This window comes from Benincasa hispida, chromosome 10 (genome assembly GCF_009727055.1).
Source record: "Benincasa hispida cultivar B227 chromosome 10, ASM972705v1, whole genome shotgun sequence".
Taxonomy (NCBI): domain Eukaryota; kingdom Viridiplantae; phylum Streptophyta; class Magnoliopsida; order Cucurbitales; family Cucurbitaceae; genus Benincasa; species Benincasa hispida.
In genome coordinates, this window is record NC_052358.1 from 49037257 (window position 1) to 49064541 (window position 27285).

At 35.2% G+C, this 27285-nt stretch overlaps 3 protein-coding genes and 1 long non-coding RNA gene across 5 annotated transcripts; all 4 read right to left on the reverse strand.

The window, feature by feature from the left end:
• Positions 1 to 120: 120 nt before the first annotated feature.
• Positions 121 to 6047, reverse strand: LOC120087575 (bifunctional phosphatase IMPL2, chloroplastic). The gene is made up of 9 exons (XM_039044389.1): positions 5266 to 6047; positions 4195 to 4273; positions 3911 to 4005; positions 3796 to 3845; positions 3369 to 3493; positions 2524 to 2590; positions 1186 to 1275; positions 885 to 996; positions 121 to 731 (listed from the first exon to the last, which is right to left on the reverse strand). Exons 1-9 carry the CDS (start codon positions 5618 to 5620, stop codon positions 661 to 663), a joined length of 1044 nt encoding a protein of 347 aa, XP_038900317.1. The 5' UTR covers positions 5621 to 6047; the 3' UTR covers positions 121 to 660.
• Positions 6048 to 7410: 1363 nt separating this feature from the next.
• Positions 7411 to 9203, reverse strand: LOC120088777 (embryogenic cell protein 40-like). Of its 2 annotated transcripts, XM_039046216.1 has the most exons (3): positions 8779 to 9203; positions 8656 to 8742; positions 7411 to 7888 (listed from the first exon to the last, which is right to left on the reverse strand). In XM_039046216.1, the coding sequence occupies exons 1-3, from the start codon at positions 9178 to 9180 to the stop codon at positions 7667 to 7669; spliced, it is 711 nt and encodes a 236-aa protein (XP_038902144.1). In that variant the 5' UTR covers positions 9181 to 9203; the 3' UTR covers positions 7411 to 7666. The 2 variants fall into 2 exon arrangements, with proteins under 2 accessions (XP_038902144.1, XP_038902143.1); XM_039046215.1 differs by having other exon boundaries at positions 8656 to 9167.
• A 2749-nt stretch (positions 9204 to 11952) lies between these two features.
• On the reverse strand, positions 11953 to 25159 carry LOC120088509. Its single transcript, XM_039045876.1, has 3 exons — positions 25000 to 25159; positions 24430 to 24626; positions 11953 to 12281 (listed from the first exon to the last, which is right to left on the reverse strand). Exons 2-3 carry the CDS (start codon positions 24604 to 24606, stop codon positions 12207 to 12209), a joined length of 252 nt encoding a protein of 83 aa, XP_038901804.1. The 5' UTR covers positions 24607 to 24626; positions 25000 to 25159; the 3' UTR covers positions 11953 to 12206.
• LOC120088510 lies at positions 13518 to 24423 on the reverse strand. Its single transcript, XR_005484944.1, has 2 exons — positions 18105 to 24423; positions 13518 to 17961 (listed from the first exon to the last, which is right to left on the reverse strand). It is a non-coding gene; the product is annotated as an uncharacterized LOC120088510 (long non-coding RNA).
• Positions 25160 to 27285: the final 2126 nt, after the last annotated feature.

Genomic DNA, 27285 nt, shown 5'->3' on the forward strand with positions numbered 1-27285 from the left:
AGAATCATCGTATTTTTTGAAGATAGAGTTGGAATTCACATAATTTTTAGATCATTAGTTATATACATCAAGACAGGAATAGCAATATGTAACTCTCATGGCGCATTTGCCCTTTTGTAATTTCATTCGATAACTAAATGTTTCTCATTGAAGAAAAAAAAAAGGATAATAACAAGGAAAAACAAGAGGGTTACACAATTTAGAACACTTCCCTGGAAATTTCTTGTGGTAACCACATCGAAGATCGTACATCCATAGACAAGAATAATGAAGAAATGATCCCATGAAAAACGTTTTTTTACATATGAAGGTAATGGAAAGAAACCACAAGCTATATGATCTCCAATTGGGGGTGTAATTTCAATTATTGATTATCATCTGATGGCTTTGTTGAAAGGACTAGACTTCGTCATAAAAGAGTTATCACCCCCATTCCTCAACATGTAGAACAATGAAGGGAGAGAGGGATCTGTACCTTCTATTAATGTTGTGCACTTAAATAGTCACCAATAACACATGAAGATAAAGATAAACCTACACTAGATATGCTTTGCAATTTTTTTTTAATTCTGTGTTACGTCCAGTCCAAGAGGCCAAAAGTTGCTGTCAAACTGAAACTTCAAAGCCAACTATTCTTTCTCTAGTGAGTATCTAGAATTGTCAGACCCATCTTAATGATTCAAGGGCTTGTTGATGTATACCTTTATCCCCAGCTGCTAACACATTAAAACCTGACATAAAGGATCAGTTTAGTTTCATGTAAAACATGCAAGCTTTATATGTTCAATAAAATGAGATTCAGTTTGGTTGCTGTATTTCACGGTAAAGGAAAAGTATAAAGAAAAAACTAGAGTTCAAGTTTACATATAAGAAGGGTAGATTACTTGTTGCTCGAGAATTAGGTAAGGCTTCCCAACAAAGCTCATCTCCTTTCCAATCGGTTATTTCACCATCAGCCCCTTTGATTATGGGTATTAGAGAGAGGAAATCATACGGCTGAAAGAATTAAAAGCAATCTTGATTACATCTTCATATGCTAGGCAATTCAATACACATAAAATGCCCATGTAAATAGTGCATGAGCTCAAATAGGAGTATTCCTGGACTCTATTTCTCACTGTTGGCCATGTGAATAGAAAATGGTCACCTATGAGTAACATATACATATGGCAGCCGAACAATTACCTTGAGACCAGATTCAATCACAAGATCTACAAAACCCGACGCTAAAAGGGCATATGCGTAGCAGTCACAACCATACAGGGGAACTTTTACCTGTACAACAATGTCAATTTGTGAATATAAGTAAAGACCAAACAAGCTCAAAACCTCCTACAGATCAATGAGTTAGAAGAGAGTCAAAAGGATATATCCATACAGAATAAAGTGAAGTCTTTTTAGGAAGAAATCAAGCTCCGCTTCTGTATTTTTCTAGTATTGCTTTTAATTTATACATTTTTTCACATTGGCTCACATGGAATCTTGTTGTCCATCGACTACACCTTACACCTTACAGCCTGACCTTAGGCCCCGACTCACCCCCGTGGAAGAACATTCCCGTAAGAGAGACATGATGAATTGATTTCTTAACTATGTTTTAAGATCTTTAAAACTTCCTTAATCTAGCATACAACATCGCAGCGGGTAAATTATGTCAGGGAGACATGCTGTCCTAACACTTGTGTGCATTAAATTCTCGTTTTCTCCCAAGCTACCAAGACATACCTGGCTGATGGTGACCGGTGATTCGTCTTCTAGCAATATAGTTTCCATATCACCAGTTGACTTAATTTCATTGTCTTTACTATTGGATGATATTTTGGAGTGGGCAATTGACCAAAAAAGGATCTCAGTGTATATTAGTTGTCACATTGGGGAAAAGGGAAGTCCTCGCCAAACAGAAGGATTTGCCATCATTTGAAGCTGCTCAAAACCTCATCAAGAATCAATTTCCTACTTTTCACCTTGAGAACAAGGTAATGTTAGACTCTAGAGGGAAATGTTATGTTAGACCTCCATTTTTAATATGAAGAGCCGTAATAAAGGGAAATCTCTATATGATATTTAGAGGGGATGGGAGAGTACTTCCCCTAAGAAAAAAATATGTAACTGTATGATACCACGTGATTAACTTGATTGGGTAGTAGTAGCAGGAATAGGAGTTCATCCATCGACTTTGAGTTTAGTTTGTAACTGTGATTACGGAAAGTTCTACTCTTCAGATAATGATTAATGAAAGTGGCTTATGGCACAATTACAATTCCTAGAAGATAAGGGCAAAATGGGTGGGGTGTATCTGCCCATTAAGCCAAGATAGTGAACCTATTGGTTGTTGGTACAATCCTACAGATCCAAGATATAAACTGCATTCCACTGAGATGGTATAAATTTCTTTGCACCAAATAAAACATCAAGTAACTTCTGATGTTTTTACCAGAAAATGAGAAGATATCTCATATCTTTTGTGTTGACATCAAACATCGCGAGAAATATTCAGAATATGCAATTTCTCATCATACATACCTTGTTCCTCACACGAGCAAATGCCTCATCTGCTTCTCCACTGAAAAGGTGAGGGCTTGTAGTATATCTACACAGACAGAGCATAAGAAAACCAAAAGAAACCAAAAAAAAAAGAAAGAAGAGTAAAAAAGCCTTAAACACCCAAAAGAAAAGGTGAAAAGTAAACCCATCAACTTTTGGAGTCTAGATTTTGGTTCCCAACTCCTATTTGTAATTTTTTCTCCATGAACTCTTAAGATTTAATTCCAATTTGGGTCCAATAATAGTCCTAGCCTTTAAAATCCCATTCTAAGCTATTGAAAACATGAAAAACTATTGTCGTATTCAAATTATCACTTTTTTTTTGGCCAGGACAAAATATGGGTTCAATAGTAGGTAAAGCACCAAATGAGAAGGAAAGATGAATATATTTAAGATGTCTGGGAGGTGGACAGTTGAATTTCACTCCCAATTCGGCACATGATTTGAATAAAAACTGCATGCTGGACATGCAGCACCGGAACTGTTCCTCTATAGGTCTTAAATGTTAATAATAAGAGAAAAAGATGTCACTATTAGGGATAAATTATTAAAATAAAGAAATGAAAAGGGTAGAACAAATATAACAGGATGCGCTAGAAGTCCCACGTCAAAAAAGCGTGGGAGCTAAAACCAGGGATAATGAAAATAATACAAAAGAAGGAAAGGTTTCTCTACCTTGCCCCCAATATCTGCACAGATCCTAAAACAAAAGGGAACGTACAACAAATGCGACTAAAAGTGAGAACACTATTGCTCACCATGAGTAATATATAGCCTGAACTCTGAAACTAAGATAAGAAAACACCATGAAAGGAATAACATACAAATAGGCCTGTGATATGTCTGAACAGGTTCTTGTAGATACGTTTTGCCCATTCAATGTAGTTCTCCTCCCATTTAATCCTATCCATCTTTCTCTCAGAACAGGCTGATCAATGATGCCCAAAATCTGAAGATTAATGATATCTTATAAGTAATATGGTACCAAAGGTAGAACATCTGGGAAACATTTTTAGATATCTTCATCTCCACTTTTCCTAACTTCAAAATTGCATCACTATATTTCCTTTCTATTTGATCCAAAAATTATTTGAACTTGAGATCAATGTCAAGGCTTTTTCCACACAATATGCTATAGGTAAACCTTATAAAATGAGGTAAACAATTCAATAATGGTAAAAAATATACATCTTACTAATGAGAAAATATAACAAGCAATAATAGAGGAAGAGGGTGGTCGATTGTCCTTACTGGTTTCCCTCTATATAACAATGCAATGAGAGTTCCAAACAGGGGCTTTCCTGGAACATTCTGACGATCAATAACGACTAAATCAGATAAGGAAAAAGGAGCACCGGGGAAGTACCAGTGATAAAACTTTTCGTGCCATCGATGGGATCTAAAACCCAAACATAATCAGCTGAATTTTCTTTGCATCTCCATCCCTTTTCCTCACCATAACTGCAATTGCAACATATTTATATTAACAAAATGACACATTATTGATTGACATCATCGTTTTTTTCGATAGGGTTACATATAAGAGTTTCAGAAGAGATTGAAATTTTGGTTCATATTAGACTCAAGCAAGACTTGACAATGTTTTCACGAGGGCCAAGGAGAAAAGCTAGAATTGAATGAAAAACTAACATAGCATGAGAAGGAAAGTTCTTCAATATAACTGAAACCATAGACTCCTCCGCTGCTTGATCTGCCACAGTCACAGGACCTGTTGATGCAGAAAACGGCCCCGAAACCAGACCTTTGTTATTAGGTACAGAGAGCTCCGGAAATGACCTTCTAACCAGTCGTGCACCATCAAAAATGAAAAATTATATCAAACGGAAATGTAGTAAACGAGACACCCATACTCATCAGTGTAAAAGAAGATGCCTGATTTTGTTGTACATTAGCAACAAATGCCTTGATATGGAGTTTCAGGGAAAAAAATTATGCCAAGCAGTCTCCACTTTGCCAATTTGGGAGGCATGTTATATTGTGTGGGAAAGAATGTCTTACCTCGTTTCTTGTTTTTTCTTTTTTCTCTAATGAATTATACCTTCTAAGAAGACAATCGATGCTTAGAGCTAGAAGAATTGAAAATAATAAATAAAAAATCAATTACCATCCTTTTTCTCTTATTTCTGTTGATGTCCATTAACATGCTGAAACATATTATATAACACACGTTCAAAGACACCTTTTTCACTTCGCTATTCTCTCAAAAGCAATCGATCCAACATCAAAACTATTAAATCACCAATTGACCAAAAAGTTTATGCTTATAGGTGAAAGTAAATTTAATATTATATCATCCAATACTCCCTTCACTTGTAGTAATTGGAGAGGAAATAACATTGCAGGAGTTTAACCATCAGACCTCCGGCTCTTAATATCATGTTAAATCATTGATTGACCCAAAAACTAAAGCTGATAGATTATGGTAAATTTAGTATTGTATCATCTTTCAGAAACTCCCAATTTTCTCACCCCCTAGTCAACGATCTTTTCTCTTAGTCTTATCATCTGTTCAAAAATTTCACCTTGGCATTTCATCAAAAACTTCCATTACAATAACAATACACAACATAAAACCATTAACAGTTAAGCCCATTTCCCTTCAGCAAGTTTCGTCAACACCACACACCACCATCCACCCCCCCCCCCCCCCCAAAATAAAACAAAAACCAATGCACAACTTAAAAACAGCAAACCACATACTGAAATCCGCCTTATCAATGATCTCGAACTTCTGGCGAAAATACTTCCGGATGACTTCCCCAGCAGCATCCGCGACCCTGTTGGCAACCTCGGCAAAGCGATCAAGGTCATGACCATCAAAACCCATGTCAATGGCAGTGTCGACATCGTTAGAGAATTGGGAATTGGACGACATTACTGAAGAAACAAAGTGGGAACAGCGGGAAGGGAGAGAAACGAAGAGGGAAGGAGAGGATGGAAGCGAGGGAGTGGAGAAATGGGAGAAAAGAGAGGTGGGTTTAAAGGGGTTTGAAGGGGTGGAAAGAGAGGGAAAATTGGTGGGAGATTGAGAAATTGAATGCGAAAGCGAGAACATTGTAGGAAGAAGGAGAGGGAGAGAAGTAAAGGGAGGAGGAATGCAATTGAAGTAAAGGGGAAATCTGTGAAGTGGCTAGAGACTAGAGAGGATGAGAGGGCGCAAGGACAAGAACCGCTTTTAGTACTCTTTGTAACTTGGGAGTCGACTCATTGCATAAACATTGCTTCAAATTTGTACCAAAGTTGGGCAATAAAATATGCAATATTTTTCTCAAATTGAAGGGTTTCTTTTTTAACCTCTAGTTGTGCCATATTCTCATGAAATTATCGAAATGGAACCTCATGCGCAGGTACCCTCTTACTTTCACTCTTCACTTTCTCAATCTCTCTCACTTATTCTTAGTCTCCTCTCTCTTTCTCTCTCTCATCCTACTACTGACGTTTCGAGCAACATTCAGCGATATCTCTGCAACGTTTTGATGGCCTACCATGACTGAACAAAAGAAAAATAGAAAATGTCTAGTTGAATGGAGAAAGAAAATTTGTAAAGAAGAAAGAGGAAGAGGAAAAAGAAAATTGAGAGTAACTTTGTAACTTTAGCAAATGATGATGTAAGCTAGAGGGTAAAATTCTTAAGTTTCAAAAGTGGAACAAAATAATTTTAGGCTCGAGATTCTATTATACAATTATCTTACTAAAGTTATAGCTTAGCTGGGCACATATGTGCATTAACAATGAGGAGAGATTAGTCTATTTGAAATTCATGGATTACATTGAGCTTAAAAAATACTTCTAGTTCTTTAAAGCTAAAGATATCCATAAAATTGAGTTTATTTTCAACCTCAAAATTGAGGGAAATTTTGGCAACTCTAAATCTCATCGCGTTTCTTTTAAATTTAGAGTTTCAATTCTCCATTTTCAAATCGTTGACACAAAATTGCATATTTAAGATACTTCAAAATTTAAAAAATAAGAAATTTTTATTCAGTCTAACTTATGATGCTAACAATAAAGATCAAGTAAAATTTAAATAATCATACGAAAAACAATATACAGATTTATGTGATTTACTCATCATATGTTAACTATGAAAAGATTGGTTTCATTATCATGAAAAGAACAAAACACATAATATAGAGATAACATAAGAAATATAGAAACACCAAAGCCATACAATTATTTTATACCTACTTAAAACCCATTTGGGTAAAAATCGGGTAGAAATCAAATCACGTACCTAAGAGCTTTAGATAATACATTGTTATATGAATAATATCACAAAAACCAGAAAATAAATAACCTTATATACTTGAAAAATACAACCTTATATACTTGAAAGTAACTGTCTCTCAATATAATAACAAATCACCTCTAAGAGAGAATAAATTACCTGCTTCAATAATTGACTTGACTTTAGAAATCAATCACTCTGCCTTCTTCAAGTTGATTAATTACCAAAAAAGACATGAATTGATTAATTAAAAAAAACATATTCATTCATAAAGTTATACTACTTATTCCAATATGTATCTTTTGCTTTGAAGATGATAAAAGACTAGATTTTGTTTGAATTAATCATTTTATTTAGATGTTTTTCTAAAATTTATTTACCTCGCATCAAATACAGTACGAGAATACCACAATCCGAAACAGATTCTCTTGATCTTGAACTTGAGAACAAATACATCTTCCGATCTTGAATTTAAAAACAAATATTTTCCAATATTTACACACAAAAGTTTATTCAAAATAACCTAATTTGTGGTTTTGTTATTAATAATTTATGGAATTGGAATGTGATATAATATGAAAGTCCCAAATCCCACCAATGTGACACCCATGGCAATATATAAAAGCATAAATATACTCTCCAGTTCTACAAGTCGAAATTCAAATAAATGTACAAAAGATTACAATTAAAACTTTCAAATTACAAAGAACGAAACTTCCAACGACAAATTTGGAAATCAAAATATCCAAAAGTATTAAATCTGAAAAAACATAGCCAAATCCATAAAAACACATACAAACACAAGTTACAACAACACACAAACATATATACTAAATAAGTTTCCATGATAATTGGAAAGCAGACAATTTGAGGTTAATGGTGATGGCCAGGCAATCTCTCTTTTATCTTCTCCATAACCCCCTTCTTCCCATGTTCTTGATGTTCGACGGTGGACGTCGTCACGGTGGTGCTTTGGTGGTGCTCCGCCCCCGTCGTGCCAGCCTCTTTGTGTTTTCCGCTTCCCGTCAACTTTTCCTTTATCTTCTGTGTCAGCCCCTTCTTCTTCCTCCTCCCGCCTTGCCCATCGTCCTCCGACTGCACAATCGTCGTCAATTGTAATTATTCTAAAACATAATTTAATAATTGGATTTAAATATGTAAAATGAAATATAATTGTGAATGAACAAACAAGTGTTTCGAAGTGGGTTATGAATATGACTAAAACCTAATTTTCAAAAACATAAAACAAAAGATCAAATGATAATTACCAAACTAAAAACTAGCCTATTTAAAATTAAGTTTAACAAGCTTATTCTGACCATCTTTGTTTTGTCATTCACTCACCACCCATGTCGATTCACTTCCAACCCATGTTTTAAAAAGCCCGACCAAGTTAAGAAAAGAAAAAAAAATTAATATAATTATAAGAACGGTCAGATTGACTTAACAAAAAATATTTTTTTTAAATTCATTTTTATTTAAAAACTTCTGATAAAAAGTTATTAAAATACACCTGAAAAATTATTTATATTTCAAACACACCCTAAAAATATAAAAAAAAAATGTAGGCAATTTGGAAGTTTGATAACCATAGTAGGGAAAAAAAAAAAAAAAAAAAAACAACATTTTGAATGAATTTTGATGATATAAAAATTATAAAGATATAAAATTTAATATTAAATTAATTTAAAGTCATTAAATATACGAAGTGATTTTAAACATTATAAATATAATTTCAAGGATTTTAAAATCACTCTTAACATTTATTAAAAACTTGTAATCTAATTTTAGTTTCTAAACATGGATAAAGAAAAAAAATTAAAAACAGTAAAAAAACGACTTTTAATTCACAATTTACTCACGGAGCTAGAGCTGGAGCTGCTAGAACGACGCGGCGAGCCGTCATGGGCTTCTCGAGTGAGCTGCGTCTGGGCGACGTCGTCTCCGGCCTGTCTCTTATACACATCTAGATGTGTATAAGAGACAGGGGTGGTGGTGGTGGAGTCAAGTTTGGAGGGTGAGGTGGCGACGACTCCGGTCAGATGCATGGGATTGCCAAATTCGTCGGTCAATTGAACCGGGTTTCCACGTTCGTCGGTCAGTTGAACCGGGTTCCCATGCTCATCTCGTACATTAGCCATTGTGGATAATATTCTGCTCTGTAAAGATAGATCACAAAGAAATGATCTTTGAAACAAGCTAAGCACATAGCTTGGGGGAATATAAATATATAATGGGGGTTTCCTAATTTTGCATTTGCATGTTAAGGATAGAATTTCACACGTGTACACTGGACAGAAACCGTGTGGGAATGCAGCCGCCACGTGTGGGATGTTTGGGACACGTGTGAGTTGGTGAGGCTGATGGAATTTCGATGATATGAACATGGTTTTGATTTTGGGACTGATGTCGGAGATGCGAAGAGAGTTTATATTGAAACGACACCTATAGCATTGTCCTTCTCTAACTTTTTTCGATTAAAAAATATTTTTTATTCCTAAATTTGTTGAAAAGTAACTTTAACTTTAATTAGAAATAATTTAGATTTGTTTTTTTTATTATTTTTTTAAAAAATAAAGTTTATAGGTACTATTTTTATTTTAAATTTCTTTTTTGATTTAAAAAATCGAATCAAGTTTTAAAAATTAAAAAATAGTTTTTATTTTTGAAATTTAGCTAAGAATTTAACCATTATACTCAGGAAACATACAAATCAATATAAGAAATTGAAAGAAAATAGACTTAATTTTTAAAAACAAAAACAAAAAATGAAATGGTTATCAAACAAGACCTTAGTTTTGGTACCTTCATATTTGTAACAATTTAGTTGTTATACTTTAATAAGTAACAATTTGATCTCTATATTTTATAATTTGTAACGATTTAATCCTAATATGAAAAAGATTAATAAGATTTAATGAAATTTTTTATACATATAGATGGAATAACGGATCAAAAATTAAATTTATTTATAAATTGTAAAGGCAAAGTCGTTACATAATAAAAGTTGACACTTCGTTTTGATGAAAATTTTCATAATATAGACTAAATTATTACAAATTAAAAAATATATAGATTAATTCGTTGTCAACTAAAATTTAAGGACTAAATTATTAGAAGTTTAGGGACTGAAATTATTTTTTAAAACTGTTTGACTTCACCTTTTTGTTTGCCTGTCTTCTACGTAGCTCTTCCTTCACTCTTTAATAATATATAGGGCAAATATAAATTTATATTGTGTTGTATCAATTTAAACCTCAAACTAATAATTGTAACATTCAAACCACAAACCATTAATTGTATCAATTTCAACCCTTAACTTTTATAAGTATATCAATTTAAACCCTGAACTTTCATAATTATATCAACTTAAACCCTCTATTATGTTTGCACTTATGGAAATTTAGGGTTTGAATTGATATATTTATGAAAATTCAATATTTGTATTGATATAATTATCAAATTGAGATTTAAATTGATACAACTCCCAAATGTTCAAAGTTTAGAGGTATAAATTGATATTTGCTCTAATATTATTATTCCCCTTAAATTTCTCTCTCAAATCAAAACTCAAACTAGAGATGTCCATGGAGCGGAATAGGATAGGGATGGCACCATCCCCATCCCTACTACCCATTTCATTCCCTACCCTAGAGACACGGGGATGGGGGCGGGGATTCCCCATGGGGAATTCACGAGGGTCGGATTCTTCGCGAGGAATTTTTCCCGTTTGGATTTTTTTACAAAAATAATAATAATTAACTTAAATCACTATATCACAATTTTTTATTTAAATAGTTAAATATCTCACTCATATGTGACAAATATATGATTAAAATGTTTAATTTCATAATTTCTAAAAATTAAAATTTAAATATTACAACAATATATCCTAATCTCTACTTAATAAGAAATAAATATATCAAAAAAAAAAATTATATATATATAACCAAGACAGGCTCACATCCTTATCCCTGTTTAGCCAATGGGAAAAATTTTCTCCTCGCTCCCTCCCCATTACCCGGAGATTTCCCGCCCCATTCAGGCTCTAGCCTCAAAAGAGGCTCTAGCCCTGCAGGTTAAATGGACATCTCTAGCCCAAATCTTTTTTTTTTTTTTTTTTTTTTTTTTTTTTTTTTTTTTTTTTTTTTTTTTTTTTTTCATTTGGACAAATATCAATTTATACCCACGAAAATTTGAGGTTGTATCAATTTAAATTATAAAGGAATAATTATATCAATTTAAAGACTAAATTTTCATGAGTGTATCAATTTAAATCCCAAACTAATAATTATATCAATTTAAACCTTGAAGTTTCATAAATGTATCAATTTATACTTTCCATTATGTTTTATTTAGATACATCAATGAAAGTTTAGTGTTTAAATTGACATATTTATAAAAGTTCAGAATTTAAATTGATATACTTATAAAAAGTTCAAGATTTAAATTAATAAATTAATATACTTATGAAATCCATGATTTAAATTGATACAATTATTAATTTGGAGTTTAAATTGATACTACCTTAAAACTTAATGTTTAAATTGATACAACTATTAGTTTAAAATTTAAATTGATACCATCTCAAAATTTAAGGATATAAATTGATATTTCTCCATTTCATTTCTTCATCCGCGCCATAACAGTTTGGATATATTTAGTAAGAAAGTGAGGGCTTCACTTTCCTTTCTTGTTTTAGAAAAAAAATGTGGATGGGAGCTTCACTCTATAAAAAAAATAAAAAAGCCAATTGGTCATTCATGAAAATAACAGTGAAGTTTAAAACTTTTATGAAATTTAGACTCATTTATCAATGTCTTCTGCGAAGAAAACCCTTACAATTATGAGAAAATTATGTCAACTTTGGGTTAATTGTAAGGGTTAACAATCAATAATAATCAGAAGAAAACCCTTATTGATTATTAAACCTTGGGTTAATTTTCATTTGGGCTCCTGTACAAAAATTCCTACAATTATATTTTATATTAAAGGAGAAAAAACCTTTATTTGATTGGTCTAATGTATGTTTAGATTGACTTTCTAAATACTTAAAAATACATTTTTTTTCCACTAAAAACATTTTTAAAACACTAAAAAGGGTCAATCCAAACCCTACAACTAGTTTATGAGAGATTAAATGAAAAATGACAAAAGGATTTGAATTTGAACAATCCAAACTAGACAGAATTCTTCCTTTTGGTCGTTATGGAAACACTTTAACATGGCCATTAAAACGAACAGCGGCTTATTATGTGGTCATTAAAAGAGCGACATGAATTGGAAAAGATAACACCAAGTACTGAAAAAATTAGTCTCTACAATTACCAGATCCGGAAGACCCTTTGACTTGCAAAATCAAGAACATCGTTTCTGGCTAATATTTTCTGTACTCAATCTTCAGGTGATAGATTTAGTACTCCTTGTTTCCAAAGTTCTTGCACCAGAGCTGTGACGGAATTGGCCGAACGGGATTGTGTGGCCGTTGCTGCTTTGGAAAAGAGATGACAGAGATTACTTGCTGATTATACTTGAGATATTCAAATCAGAAAATTTCAGAAAAGCTTGTGATTCTAATTCTAGTGCGAATGAATTATAGGGAGCTTTTTGACTTAAGTGACAGAAAGCACTACAATTTTGGAAACATATGAGGAAAATCAAATAAATGTCTAACCCCCGGGTTCAATCATTTTCTTCTGAGCATAGGCTTCTTTCTATGGCTTTCTTTTGGCGTAAAAGAATAAACACCCTTTTGCAGTTTATAGCTTATCTTTTTTCATTTCCAATTGAATTTCTTTCTTGTAATATAATTCACCAATAAGGTGCTTAAAGTTTATACTCCTTTATTTCATTTATTAATGAAATCGTCTTTTCTATGCAAATAAAATAAAACTAATAATCGTGATCTCTATCAAACATCCCAAAAAAAAAAAAACCAAAGCACAAATAAATATTGATGGAAAGAAATAAAAAATATTTATAGAATATATTTCAAGAATCTAAGAATCAAGCCACCCAAACATAAAAGCCTTCCAACTGGAAGGGGCCCTTCCTTTGTAGTTCTTTTTTTTTAGCCTTTCCTTTTTAATATATTTCTCATGGTTTCTTGAGGAAAAAAAAGGTTCAAATTTTTTAAATTTTGTTTCTAACACTATGAAGGGGAAGGCTAAGCAGGTCAGATATGAAATGCAGCAGTGGCTAAGTAAGGACATGACAAAACCTAAAATTCATATCAACATCAGCTTTAATAAAAGATGATATGAAGGCAATTGCTAGCATCACTTTTCAAGGGTTTATACGTTCTTCATTCTCAATGAACACCATATTGGGATATTTTGTCTTGTGCAGATGAAACTTTCAACAATAAATTTTACAACATCCCTTACCAGTATCAAGGACAGATATGTGAACCAATAATTTTATCCTCTGTAAAACAAATATTTGAACCTCCAATACAAACTCAATCCAACTAGTATAAAGGTCAAAAGGAAAACTAATTTAGAGGTTAAATGGTGTTCATCTAGAGAACTACTATTCCAAGGAGTAACACAAGCAACAATCCGAAGGGTGTTAATCCAGACGATATACTAGGAGTTACCCTACCAAATCTTTTCCACACTATTGTATGACTCTCGGCTGCCTAGTTAATACAAAACAAATAAACCCCTTTGATGCCAATGCACAGCAAATCATGGCAAACGTGCATTCACAACAAGGCTATTAATTTCTTTTTAATGGATTACTCTCATTGACTGAGATGAAATAAAAGAATACAAAGACATACAAAAAGGCAGACACAATAAACCAAAAAAAGGGCCCTCCACAAAAGGAGGAGGCAAACTAAAGAAAGGGCCTCCAGTTAAGCAAAATAAGGCTGATGCATAGTTACATAACGGCTTAGCCACCAAATCCCACAGAGACGATGAACCTAACAAGGATCCAAACATCACTCCAAGGTCTCTCAAACCCTCTAAAGACTCAGTTATTCACCTCCCCCCAAATACTCCAAAAAACTACACAGACCTTCGACTGCCACAAAAAACTTCATTTCTTACAAAAAGGAGGGAAAGGAGTTTCTCAAGCATCTTTGTAAAGCCTCTACGTCTAGACGAACTCAAGCCAAACTCCTCGAAAAAACAACTCCAAATCCCCTGCGCAAAGTTCCAACTCCAGATGATATGATCAAGGTCCTTATCCACCCGCCTACAAAAGATATAAGAAAGGATCCAATCAAATTGTGCAACCTTCTCGAAACTTCATCCGATGTGTTAACCCATTCCATGGAGAACCAACCATTATTTGGACTTTTCACCTTCCACGGGAAGGCCAAGGCACCATTCAAGGGAGAAGGATTGGCCAAAAAAAAAAAAAACCTTAAGAACTTTCACAAGAAGTCTTGTGATAATGGCTACAAAAAGAACATCCTTGCTCCCCAGACTACAACAAAACTCCAAAATCAAAGAGAGAAACATAATAACATCTGATATTTCCCTACCAGACAGAATGTTGGAACCCCAGCATAGGCAAAGAAAAGGTCTGAGAAAAGGGCAACACATCTGCCATTGAGTGCTTCTTAATTGATAACAAATGATACAAACAAGGGAAAAGACCGGAGAGGGATCTATCCCCCAACAACCTATCCTCCAAGAAAAAAAATCCCTCCCATCACCCACCGAACACTGGACTAACTATGAAAACTGAAAAGAATATGATCCCCACAATTATACCTTTCTAAGGGGTTATACAAATGCCTTTAGTCCCTCCCTCTTCCAATCCATTTGAAAGGGAGAGGGCCATATTTGCTCACAATAACCCTTCGCCAAAGGGGAATTAGACTCGAGATGGAACCACCAGAGCCATTTAGCTAGGAATGCATTGTTATGAGCCCTTAAAGTAATGAGGAAGGGGAAGAGCGGTGAAGAAAAAGACCTTCCGTTGTTGCTGATATTTACTAACTGAAGGTGTGCAAATAGGTTTTTTAAAAAAAAAAAAAGAAAAGAAAAAAATATGTAGAAACAACTGCTTTTATTGAGAAACAAAAAATGAAAGAATACGGGAATACAAAAAACCAAGCGCACAAAACCCCCTAGAAAAAGGGTTTCCAACTATGTAAAATATTGCCTAAGGTGTGCATATAGGTAGATGGTACTTCCCCACATGTCAATTACCAACCTAAGAAGCTGCTTATTTTTACCAATGAAAATGTGCAAATACACAACCATTATCTATAAATGGGAAGTGTGCAATAGTCCACATCAAATCAACCCAATAAAGGAAAGGAGAAATTCTTTGATGCCAATTTCCTTAATCCGTGGAATACTGTTTCAGATTTTTTTTTCTTTTTTATAAGAAACAATTTTATTGATGTATGAAATTACAAAAGAAAGGGGGAGAGAGACCCCGGAACAAAGGAGTTACAAAAGGCATCGCCAATTGAACAAAAGAGTATTAAAGCCATAAGAATTGAAATGCTTAGACAATTTACACCAAGAGATAGCAATGTTAGACACATGGTCTAAGAAGATGTCAGTTACAAAAGGCATCACCAATTGAACAAAAGAGTATTAAAGCCATAAGAATTGAAATGCTTAGACAATTTACACCAAGAGATAGCAATGTTAGACACATGGTCTAAGAAGATGTCAAAGTGTTTGGCTTTGTGCTTGAAGATGCGGTTGTTTCGTTCGAGCCAAATTGACCACAAAAAAGCTCTAACGAGCTGTTTCCAGAGAAGACCCTTTCTACCCTTGAAAGGGTGGCTGTCTAAAACAAGGGAAAGAAAATGGGTGATGTGCCCAGGAAAGACCACACACTAGTTGAAAGCCTGAAGAATATGGTTCCAAAAGTTCTTGGAGAAAGGATGAAGATATGATCTTGGTTTTCAGTGTCATTTCTACAAAGGGAGCACTAATAGGGTGAAAGCATCTTATTAGGGAGACGACGCCGAAGCTTGTCATAAGTGACAACCGCCTTATGAGCAAGCTCCCAAAGGAAAATTTTAATTTTTTTGGGATATTGATCGGACCAAATAGCACCAGTTGGGCCCTCGAATGAAATGGTGCCAATATCATAGCTGTTGTCAATCCAAGACTTTGTTGTGTACATCCCAAAGGGGCTCAAGCTTCCAAAGCCACTTGCATCTTATTGGGGAGACGGCACTGAAGCTTTTCATAAGTGACAACCACCTTATGAGCAAGCTCCCAAAGGAAACTTTTAATTTTTTTAGGATATTGATCGGACCAAATAGCACCAGTTGGGCCCTCGAATGAAATGGTGCCAATATCATAATTGTTGTCGATCCAAGACTTTGTAGTGTAGGGCCCAAAGGGGCTCAAGCTTCCAAAACCACTTGTCTTCTGTTAGTAGGAGTTGATGAGATACAAGCAAATTTGAGCGGACAGCTATTCTTCTGTTTCCAGGTCATTGAGATGTCTACGGGGATGAAGGTTCCACCCACCCTCCATCGAGTTCCATAGCTCGGAGACCATAGCATCTTTGGCAAGGGATAACGCAAATAGATTGGGAAAAGCAAACCTCAACGGGCTGTTATTCACCCATGAGTCTCTCCAAAAGGATATAGATCCCAAAGTAACAGCAACATATTGATCCACACAAGGTTGAAGGTAAGACAAGGCTTTCCATGGGCCCTTAGCAGTAGACATAGAACAGGAACCAGCCTTGTTGCCACATCTAGAGGTACCAAATTTACCAGCAATCACACTTCTCCAAAGAGCAGTTTTCTCCACCCTAAAACGGCAAATCCATTTTGCAAGAAGACCCTCATTCCTAAGCTTGAGATTAATGATTCCCAAGCCACTGAGAGATTGGGGAGAGGTATCTTTGTCACAATGGACAGGGTGCAAGTTTGATCCATCATCTTTCCCTTTCCAAAGGAAATGTCTATAGAGCTTTTCCATAGTAAGAGCCACCTTACTAGGGAGTTTGTAAAGAGAGAGAGAGGTAGTATGTAGGAAGATTACTCAGGGATGCTGGAATGAGAGTTAATCTCCCTCCTTTAGAAATGTAGGATGAACCCCAAGCCTTAATCCTTTGCTCAATTTTTTCAACCACCGAAGCCAAAAACGAAAGAGTGAGGCTTGCCATGGAGGGGAAGCCCAAGGTAGGAGAATTTGGCCACAAACCCACTTTGCACCCATATAAATCCGCAACACATTGGAGCTCATTAGCAGAGAGATTAATACCCATAATCTCATATTCTGATGATTAATGGATAAACCCGAGCAGACTCAAAAGAATCAATAACATTAAATAAGTTTTTAATAAGTGCATGGTCGTAAGTGGAGAAAAGTAGAGTGTTATCAGCAAATTGTAAGTGAGTGATAGTGAGCCTGTCCCTGCCCACCCTGAAACCCTATATCCTCCCATCCAAATCCGCAAGTGACAACATCCTGCTAAGGGTATCAATAATGATATTGAAAAGGAAAGGTGAGAGGGGATCCCTTGGCTAATACCTCTGGTGGCACCGATTTCCCCCTAGGACACCCATTGATGAAGATAGAGTAATTAGCAGATGGAATACATCCCATGATCCATTTTCTCCAAAGACAGCCGAAGCCTCTAGCTTGAAGGATGGAGTTCAAGAAAGCACAATCAACGGTGTCGAAAACCTTCTCTATATCAAGTTTGATAACAATGCCCTTCTTGCCCTTTCTATTCCACTCATCAATGAGCTCATTTGCAACGAGTGATGCATCAAGTATCTGACGGCCCTCAATAAAGGCTTATTGGTGCTCGGAAATAAAGAAGGGGTGAACACTCTTAAGCCTATTAGAGAGGACTCTCACCAAAATCTTGTAAACCCCGGTAGTGAGGCTGATCGGTCTGAAATCACCAACTCTCCAAGCATCAGCACGCTTGGGTACGAGACAAATATAAGTCTCATTAAGATTCACATTGACAATCCCTTTCTTAAAAAAAAAATCCTGGAACACCCTCAATATGTCGTTCTTAAGGATGTTCCAAGATTTTTTTTTATAGAACTCGACGGTATAACCATCAAGGCTCGAGGACTTGTTTGTGCCAAAAGCACAAACCGCACACCAAATTTCTTGTTATGTGAATGGAAATTCCAGCATCAGAGACTAATTAGTAAGGAGGGCCAAGCAAGAATGGGGAAAGCATGTAGATTGTCATTCTTTGTAAATAACCTGGTGTAAAAATTAAAAAAATTCATCAACAAAGTCTGGTTCCAAAAGAAGGCTCTCACCACCCGTGGAGATAATTTCATGTATGGTGCTTTGCCTCCTTTTAGTGGCCACAACCTAATGAAAGAAGCGGGTGTTTAGATTACCTTTCTTAAGCCGAATGGATTTGCACTTTTGCCTCCAAATGGTTTCTTCCTTGGCCACCACAGTGAGGAGTTGTGACTTGAGGCTTTTTTTCTGTTCCCTGTGGCTAGGCAGACTATCATTTGATTCCTCTAGGTCGTCCAACATAGTCATTTCCACCATGAGTTGATTTTTCTGAGTATGAATGCACCCGAAAGTGGGTTTGTTCACTCTTCCTGAACCTCTTTAAGACCTTTTAAATTGACAATTAAATCATGCCCTGGTCTGCCAATCAAAGGAGTATTCTTCCACCAATAATTAACTATGCTTTGAAATTCTCTGTGCCTCAGCCACATATTTTCGAAACGGAAAGGTGTAGCCATTCGTCCGCGCCATTGGAAAGTAAGATAGGGTAATGATCAGAGATGGGTCTTTCCAATCATTTTGATGTGGTATATGCAAATTTTTGTTGTATGCTATCAATAATAAAAAATATGTTTATAAGGGTGAAGACAAGGGTAATGTCTATATCCATACCATGTGTACAAGCCATTTTGTAAAGGAATGTTAAGAAGATCCACCATATCAATAAAACAGTTAAAAGCTTTCATACTCGCCAATTGAGGTCTGCCACTAGGAGTTTCTTATGACCATCAAGATACATTGAAGTCTCCTCCAAGGATCCAATTTCCAGTACAAAGGCCTTGGAGATCATATAGTTCCTGCCAGAAAAGGAGTCTATCTCTAGCACGAGATGGGCCATAAACATCAGAAAGCCAAAAAGGAAAACCATCAACCAAGTAAAAACGCAAGGTAATGGAGAAAAGACCTTTAATAACTTCTCCGGATACAAAGGAAGGATCATTCCACATGATGATGATACCTCCGAAGGGACTTTATGATTGTACAATCCACCTCTTCAAGCTTGGTTTCTTGAAAGATTACCACCATTGGATTGTGTTTAAGAATAAGATTTTTCACCACCACTTGTTTTTCTCGGGCGTTAATACCTTGCACATTCCAAGAGAGAATTATCATTTAGTTGATGTCGACCCACCAGAGATAGCCTTGGAGGAGACCTTTTCATAGTTGATAGATGAAAATAGCCTCTTTAACTCATTTATGCCACTTGTTTGTTTCTGAGTTCGTTTGACTCTTTTAGAGGATGAAGGTATAGCCATGATGCACGAGTTGTGCTCCAAAAGCCAAGGTACCACAATCCTTGCTTCAGATTTTTTTTTTCCTTCTCCATTAGCCTTATACAACTCTATACAACTCTGGGATTCATTAAAATTTAAGTACATCCAAGAGCTATGGTTTTCCTTTTCCTATCCTGTGTAAATTATATTGTCAATGAAAGGAGATTTAATTTAGCAATCAAAGGATTCATCAAAATATTCAAGTAGATCACCTTGTTTGAAACACCTAGGGCCTAGCCATAATTTTCTAATGAGGTCAAAGATAACTTGTAGAAATACAAGTTATTTTACCTCTTTTATCCAAAAAAATTAAGAAAAATCATGGACAGTGCGACAGAATTGGTAAGAAATTCATGATTTCATTATATTATGCAATCGCATGTATACAACATCTCATAACCCTTAAATTATAAAATTGTGCTTTTTGAAATGCAGAAATCCTATCATGCGATCAACAGTTCATTGCGGAAGAAATTCCTATGCATAGACTCATGCGATAGAAGAAAGGGAATGTGACATGACGCATAGGTGGTGGAAGTCAAATCAAAGACCAAGTTGGTAGCTGATAAGAAAGGTTCACAGTAGAGCCAATGAACTTCTGACGTGAAGCAGACAGCACGTCAAGATATGGAATTTAATGCATGTCGTCAGAATAATCATTAGTGAGAGCTACAGAAAAGAAAATTGTCCTATTGTCCTATTTCTAAGCAAATTACTCGCAAATCAAAACTAGAGGTGGTTACTCGCAAGTTCATTGGCTAAATTCATTAGTGAGTAATTTGTATACCCATGGTTTGTGCATTTACTTTGGGAACGTTATTGAATATGTGCCTCAACCCTAATTCATCCCTTGGAAAACTTCATCGCATTGCATAAGTTGCTTCCATTACGATGGTGATTTCCAACGCATTCATCAGCTTTCATTTCAACAATTAGGAACATAAACTCATTGCCTTTATTTAACAACAAATTAGCGTCAAGATTGAAACAATAGTGTCATCGCATCAATAGCAAGCAATCCCTGCGTTCGACCCTAGACTCACCAGGCACCTAGTTAGATTTACGATTGGATTTAATTAGGCAAAACAATGTATTCTTGAAGGCATCATAGAGCATTTAACCATCACATATATCAAAAAGCATCAGTCGACCATTTATAATAATTGAATAATTTACCAATTACTATGGAGAGAGATCCCAAAATCCATATTCTCCATTTAGCCCCAAAACCTTTATTACTCATCACATCATCTAGGAAAACCCGATTCACTTTATTGCAGGCCTTTTCATAATGAAACTTCCACAAGAAACCCTTCTTTCCACCCTTTTGAAGAACACAATTAGACTCAAAGATCTTTTCCACTCGGAATCAAACAAATTGAATCCAACAAAGTAGGCAAAGAAGCAACGTCCATAACCACTCTATACGACAAAGGTCAAAAAAACCCAAAAATTAAGCAAAGCAAACCCCTTGAGGAAGATTGGCCAAAGCCAACAAACACCTCTCCGAGGGCAACAAAAGGTAAACAAAATGTTAGAGCTACAGAAAAGATGAAAGATGTGGTTTACAAGAAGACCAGAAAACCCTCTTTGAACAACATGAGGACTAGACTCAAAGATCCCTTCCACCTTGGATTCAAATCAACTGAATCCAACAATACAAGTAAAGAAGCACAGTCCACAACCTCTCTATGCAAGAAATTGAATCCAACAAAGTAGGCAAAGAAGCAACGTCCAGAACCACTATATACGAAAAAGGTCAAAAAAAACCCAAAAATTAAGCGAAGCAAACCCCTCGAGGAAGATTGGCCAAAGCCAACGAACACCTCTCCAAGGGCAACAAAAGGTAAACAGAATGTTAGAGCTACAAAAAAGATGAAAGATGTGGTATACAAGAAAACTAGAAAACCCTCTTTGAACAACATGAGGACTAGAGATTTGAATCCAACAGAGCAAGTAAAAAAGCACAGCCCACAAACCTCCCTATGCGAGAAAGGTCAACAAAAACCCAAAAATTAAATGAAGCAAACCTCCAACAAAGATTTGGCCAAGGCCATCAAGCATCCCTCCAAGGGAAACAAAAGGTAAGGACAAGGAAACACGACGCAAGATAGGTTTATTGTAATTGTTTCCCTCTGTATCGCTCGTACAAAACTTGAAGAAGAAAATTAAATTTTTGGTGTAACAATATGTCAATATTAGCTATCTTCTCAATCCCCCCTACCACCTTTCTACAGGTATGAATTTTCTAATAGTAGACATGTTTTCCAACCAAGGATTGAACGTAGTTAAAATATAAGAAGCATGGATATGAACATGCAATATGACATGGACACGGCGACACATCAATTTCCAAAAAAGTAGGACATAGATGCTTTTTTTTTTTTTTTTTTTTTTTTTGCATTGTTTAATATATTATGCAGTATCTAACCTCCTATATTCTTTTTTTATATTTACTTTACTTATATATATTGTCATATTGACCTGGGGAGAAGAAAAATTTATCTTAAAGTAAATTGTATTATTATCTACAATTAAAAGTGATTACCAAGATATGAAAAAATAACAATAAACAAACAAAAGAAATCCAATATATATGTACATATAGTGATGCAACTAATGGTGGTCCTTCCACAACAAAAAAAATTCTTCTAGATGTGGAGATGGGAATATCAATTCAAAATAAAACCAGTACCCCACACACAAATAACAATAGCTTTTCAAGGATGGGGACGATCCTGCTCTCACTCTCACAACTCTGATGGCGAGATCAAAGATCCCTTCCCACCAAATGGGTGTTATGGGTTATTTCAAATGGGAAAAAACCTTCAATCTTTCTAAACTAGTGCTTCATCTCCTCCTTGTTCAATCAATATTTTTTTTTATAAGAAACATTTCATTGATAAATGAAATAATCGAAAGAGGTACACAAAAGATTACAACGAATCCCAAAGTAATATGAGGAGAAGACAACCCCAACGATGATAAAAGATGAATATAAGAGGAAGGGGAGCCTATACAAAATGGTCAAATACAACTAAAAAGATACAAAAGATACTCCTTAAACAAAGGCAGATAAACGAGCACGTTGTTGATGAAACGCCCAAAAAAGAAGAAGATCTAAGTTTGTAAAAGTCCCATGGCCAAAAGATCGATTAAAGAAAACGTGACTTTATCCATGAACTGATACCGATGTGCGGGGTTGATAAGAGTAGACTCGAGCAGATGCATAATCTTCTCTAAACTGAGCTTTTGTTTTTTTGTCATTGGAGATGAAACTTTCTAGATTCCGAAGTTCTCTCATTCCTTTTTTTCTTTGAAGATAACCGGTTGGATTATTTTCTAGTAGGGATCGCCTTTATACAGAGGCCTAGTTCATTAAACCATGGGGCCAAGGCATCAAGTGAGGAGTTGGGTCGAAAGATCTATATCGATTTTGAGGATAATGATCAGACCATTCTTCTCCTATGTGCTATGAAGGAGAAAATGGCATTGGGCTACATAGAAATGCATCCGTGTCAGCATCTGATGGCAACGGTAAGATGGTCGTGGAGTGTTTGCCAGGGAGAAAAATAGTGCGCTTGGTAAAGGAAGAGGGGTCGATGTAGTTGGTTTTTAAGGAGGGGATCAGGTTGGCATCTGTTGAAGGCGCTCCTTGAGAAACATTGCTCAATGGAGGGAGCAAGGTGGCTGATGTTCAATCAATATAACGTTATTTCTTCGATCATTTAGGGTTTTATAGGTTTGACTCCTTTTTTAAGCAAGTTAATACCTTTCTTTTCCGGGCATGTCGAAAACGTGTCTTGGACGTTTCCCAACATGTTCGAAAATTAAAAAATAATTAAAAAATAAAATAAAATAATAAAAAAAGCAAACACTTTATTTCATGTGTTGAACACGTGTCTTACATGGACACTTCCCCAATATTTACACGTCTATGCTTCCTACATGATAGAGAGGTCTTAGACTTAGTCTTCCAGCAAAGTAAGAACTTCCAAGATCATTGTTTGAGGGGAGGGGTAACACACTAAAGCTAAGGGCATAAACGGCTCAAAAAAGCTTATGTGCAGAAAGTATGGAGGATTCAAGCTAGCTCATATGCAAATTCCTTTTACCATTTAATTTTTATTCAATCTCTACTTTTGGTTAGCTTTTATCTCCTCAAAAAAAGAATTGCAAATTAGGTTGGTCAGTAGGAGCTCAAAAGTGACTAAAAGTGCTGGATCCAAAGCTTCCAAATATTAGTGTAGTGACTATCATATAAAGAAATGAATGAATAATGATACTTGTGATCAGCTTTAGAGGCAATATCCTTGTCCAAATAGAATATCCAAATATTGGGCTCAATGCAAGAGGTCAAGAAAGTATGTAGAAGACTTGATTCCAAGGCATCCAGCCTCTTGAACAAATTGGTGCAACCAAGAGGGTTATTTCAATGTTGGCTATTTCGTGAGTTATGGAGGGAAAGACTGATGACAGAATAACCACTGGGAATAGAGAAGGCATGGACAATATTTTGGAGACCGTTTATGGCTTCTTGTGGTCCTCTCTTTAGTGTGAAAGTTTTATATTTTCCCCCTCTTAAAATTTTGAAAACCATCAATACAATTTCTATCATAACTAGAGTTGGACACCTGATTCCCCTAGTTTTTGTGTTCACTCTTTTATATTGAAATCTGTATTTTATCCAGAACTTTTTGGTAAGACCTTAGATATACCAAAACCAATAATTGTCTTTGACTCCACCACAATCATCCAATATCATATGATACAAGCTACTGATTAAACCCAACCAGACCACAAGTATGCCAAACTCTGAAGCATTCAATAGTCCGTTTAACAAATGGTAAAAAAAAAAAAGTAAAGTATGATTATCTAGCAAAATCAGTAACTTACGACACAAGAGAATAACCTTAAACAAACCAAACTCTAGAGTCGTAGTTAGATCCTTTATTTTTCTAGCTAGGGTCGAATCCATGTAAATTCTAGTTCAATTTCACTCCATCTCGCCTATCTATTGGGGGCGGGAATAGAATGAATCCATGAGTCACCCCACCCAAAATGAAAATTAAAAATATAAAAATCCATCCTTTAAATGGTAAAAGAAAAATAAGAAGGAATAGGTATACAAAAATGGGCAAAGAGAAACCTCAAGCTCTGCAGATTTCATAGCTATAGGGATGCAGATGAGAACGATGCCGGCCATGGCAATGGCAGTATTGCGTTTCCAATGCTTGGGCCGGCAATAAGGTCCTCCGCTCATGCTCCAAACCTTAGCCCTAAAGTCCCCATGGGCTTCCCCATGTACATGTTCACCTCCTCCCATGGTTGCAATGCCCTTTGAAACTGGAGATCAGAATGGGGGTCAAAACCAAAATCATAGTTCACAAATTAGCAATCAACTAAGATCCATATATACGTAAGGAANAAAAAAAAAAAAAAAAAAAAAAAAAAAAGCAATCAAATTAGAGAAGTGAATCGGGAAGAGATGAATTTCGGTTCTTGAACCGAATTGCTTGCTGAATCTGTATCCCAGAAATCTATACTTTTAATGAAATTAGAAACTGATTAATGAAATTAGAGGTGGAGCAACCAAAAATGGTCCAAACAAGTTTGAAACTGATCGTTGAAATTAGAAACATAACAATCATGAAATAACAAGTTTGAAAGGGATTTGCAAACTGAAGATTAAGAGAAAAAAAATGTGTGAAAATTTTACCCTTTGTTGCGAGTTGCTGCCTTGAAGATTTGAAGAAGCTGACCGGCTATGGCGAACTTGATGCTTTAGTGCGTGAGTGTGGAGAAGAGATGACTGCACTTTTTTTTTTTTTCCTTCTTTTTCTCACTTGGGCCGGTGGGCTGTAATGGGCTTTTTTTTTCATCTGCCTCAAGTATAGCTTCAAGGTTTCTGGAAAGTCGGCGGCATAATTTGATTCGAGTCTCAATCAAATTAGGGCGTTCAAATCACTAAAAAAATCCGAATATTTCGAATTATCCAACTAACTATAAGAGTTGGATTGAATTAATTTTATTTTTTATTAGATTAAGTTAAATTTTAATATTTTTTAGGTTAGATGGAATCTCAGTTGAATAATTTTGATCTCAATTGATTCAACCCAACTTTTATATATATATATGATTGAAGACAAGGATAGAGGATCCCAGGATAAGTAAAAATCTTTTTCAATTGTCTCAATAACTAAACTAGATCATAATGACACATAAATATATCTGTATTGAAAAGAGTGCAGTTGTTGGTCTTTAGTAGAATGCCCAGCAGTTAACGGATGGTGGATCTCGTGACTAAAGAGTTTAGTCATTATTCACGTACTGTTGAAGCTTCAAACTACAGGTCCATAAGGTCCCCTTGGTAGTTCAATGGGTTCAAATTGAGAATCAGTTAGTTTGAAGTATTCAAATTAACAAGAGGAAATTCGATTATATGTGATATAATTGGTATGATGTATGAGATACATTAATTTGAGGTATTAATATAAATATGATTTATATTAAATACTATAAAATAGAAAAAGAACTATGGTTTATATGTTTCATATGATGAAATATTAAAACTATAAATTATAAATGCAATATGATAAGTTGGTTATCATATTTATTTATAATATATTAATTATATGATAATTAATTCTTTTTCTCTAATAACCAATTGAGTGGGAGGCTATTAGAAGTTTTATGGTAACTGTGAGATAAAAGAAAAATTGTTTTCCAAATTTAGTAGTTAATCCATTCGAAAAATTCTCACGGAAAAAGGCTATCAAGTGAAAATTGTTTTTACTGAGCGATAGCCGTTGAGAGTCTACCCAATCGTTTAGAGTTGACTATACGATAGTTATTTAGTTGATCGTTGCTACACGATCGAGTAGCAAAGTCTATGCGATAGGCTTCATTTACTATACGATCGAGTACATTGTCTATGCTATAAACAGTGTTTCATCTCCCACTTACTCGATCGTATACCTCCTCTCTTCCTCAAGCCAATATCATACGGAGCCCACAACTCCTGGATTCTCACACCGAGAATACCAAGGTAACACTTTTGGTGGTGTCCTTACTCTGTTCGTGAATCGAGTTGGACTCGATTGGGTTCGAGGAGCATCAAGTTGTTCGTGTTGTTGGTGTTCTGTTCGTTGCGTTCGTGTGTTGTTGTTGGACGCATTGGAGACTGATCGAGGGATTCTTGAAGAATGGTTCTTCAAAGTTACGCACACTCTATCCCTTGAATCTCTTGTAGCATGTTGTAATTTCTATTGATGCATAATCTGTTTGTTTCCGGTTAGACTGTAATTGGTTATGTTCATTTGGAATGAAATTTGGAACGATCCACTTCCGCTACTCATGGAGATCCCCGTTTGTGATTTCCTTCAATTGGTAACATGTTTATCTTTTTATATACTATATAGAACATTGTTTTTTGTTTCTTTAAAAATGGAATTTCAAGATGCAAGGCATTCACACACTTCTACTCGGGATTTAAACCCTACATAAAAAAATGAAGTATTCAAATCCTTCTCTTGCCTTAGTATTTGTAAGACCACAAAGATCCAAATGTATAAGTTCTAAGAGTTTTTTGGCTTTATGACTTTTTCTAGTACAAGGACTTTTAGTCATTTTGCCTTCAAGGTATGACTCACATACTGGTAAAGAATTTTCTTCTAACTCACTTAGAAGTCCATTCTTAACCAACCTCTCAATTCCATTAAGATTTATGTGACCTAATCTTAGGTGCCAAAGTTTGAAATTTTCTTTAGGAGAAAACTTTGTCTTTTATTTTGAGCTATAATAGTTTTGAACAATTCAGTATTAAGAAGGCCCTTTGATGCTAACTGTCTTAGCACATAAAGGTTACTTTTGAGAGTTGCATAACAAATTTGAACACCATGCTCGTAAATAAACACTTTATTTACAATATATTTTAAGGTATAATTTCATTATGACAAACATTTTACAGAAATCAAGTTCTTCTTCAAACCAGGAACTACAAATA

What these genes read in the sequence shown, in the direction of transcription:
- LOC120087575 (XM_039044389.1), bottom strand. Translation starts at nt 5,620, where the DNA reads ATGTTCTCGCTTTCGCATTCAATTTCTCAATCTCCCACCAATTTTCCC. An exon ending in AACTTTCCTTCTCATGCTAT is followed by an intron (nt 4,006 to 4,194) that starts GTTAGTTTTTCA and finishes TTGCAATTGCAG; the next exon opens with TTATGGTGAGGAAAAGGGAT. An exon ending in TGATTGAATCTGGTCTCAAG is followed by an intron (nt 997 to 1,185) that starts GTAATTGTTCGG and finishes TAATTCTTTCAG; the next exon opens with CCGTATGATTTCCTCTCTCT.
- LOC120088777 (XM_039046216.1), bottom strand. Translation starts at nt 9,180, where the DNA reads ATGTTCATATCATCGAAATTCCATCAGCCTCACCAACTCACACGTGTC. An exon ending in ACTCCACCACCACCACCCCT is followed by an intron (nt 8,743 to 8,778) that starts GTCTCTTATACA and finishes TATAAGAGACAG; the next exon opens with GCCGGAGACGACGTCGCCCA. An exon ending in GCAGCTCCAGCTCTAGCTCC is followed by an intron (nt 7,889 to 8,655) that starts GTGAGTAAATTG and finishes ACGATTGTGCAG; the next exon opens with TCGGAGGACGATGGGCAAGG.
- LOC120088509 (XM_039045876.1), bottom strand. Translation starts at nt 24,606, where the DNA reads ATGGGAGGAGGTGAACATGTACATGGGGAAGCCCATGGGGACTTTAGG. An exon ending in TGAAATCTGCAGAGCTTGAG is followed by an intron (nt 12,282 to 24,429) that starts GTTTCTCTTTGC and finishes TTTCCAAAGCAG; the next exon opens with CAACGGCCACACAATCCCGT.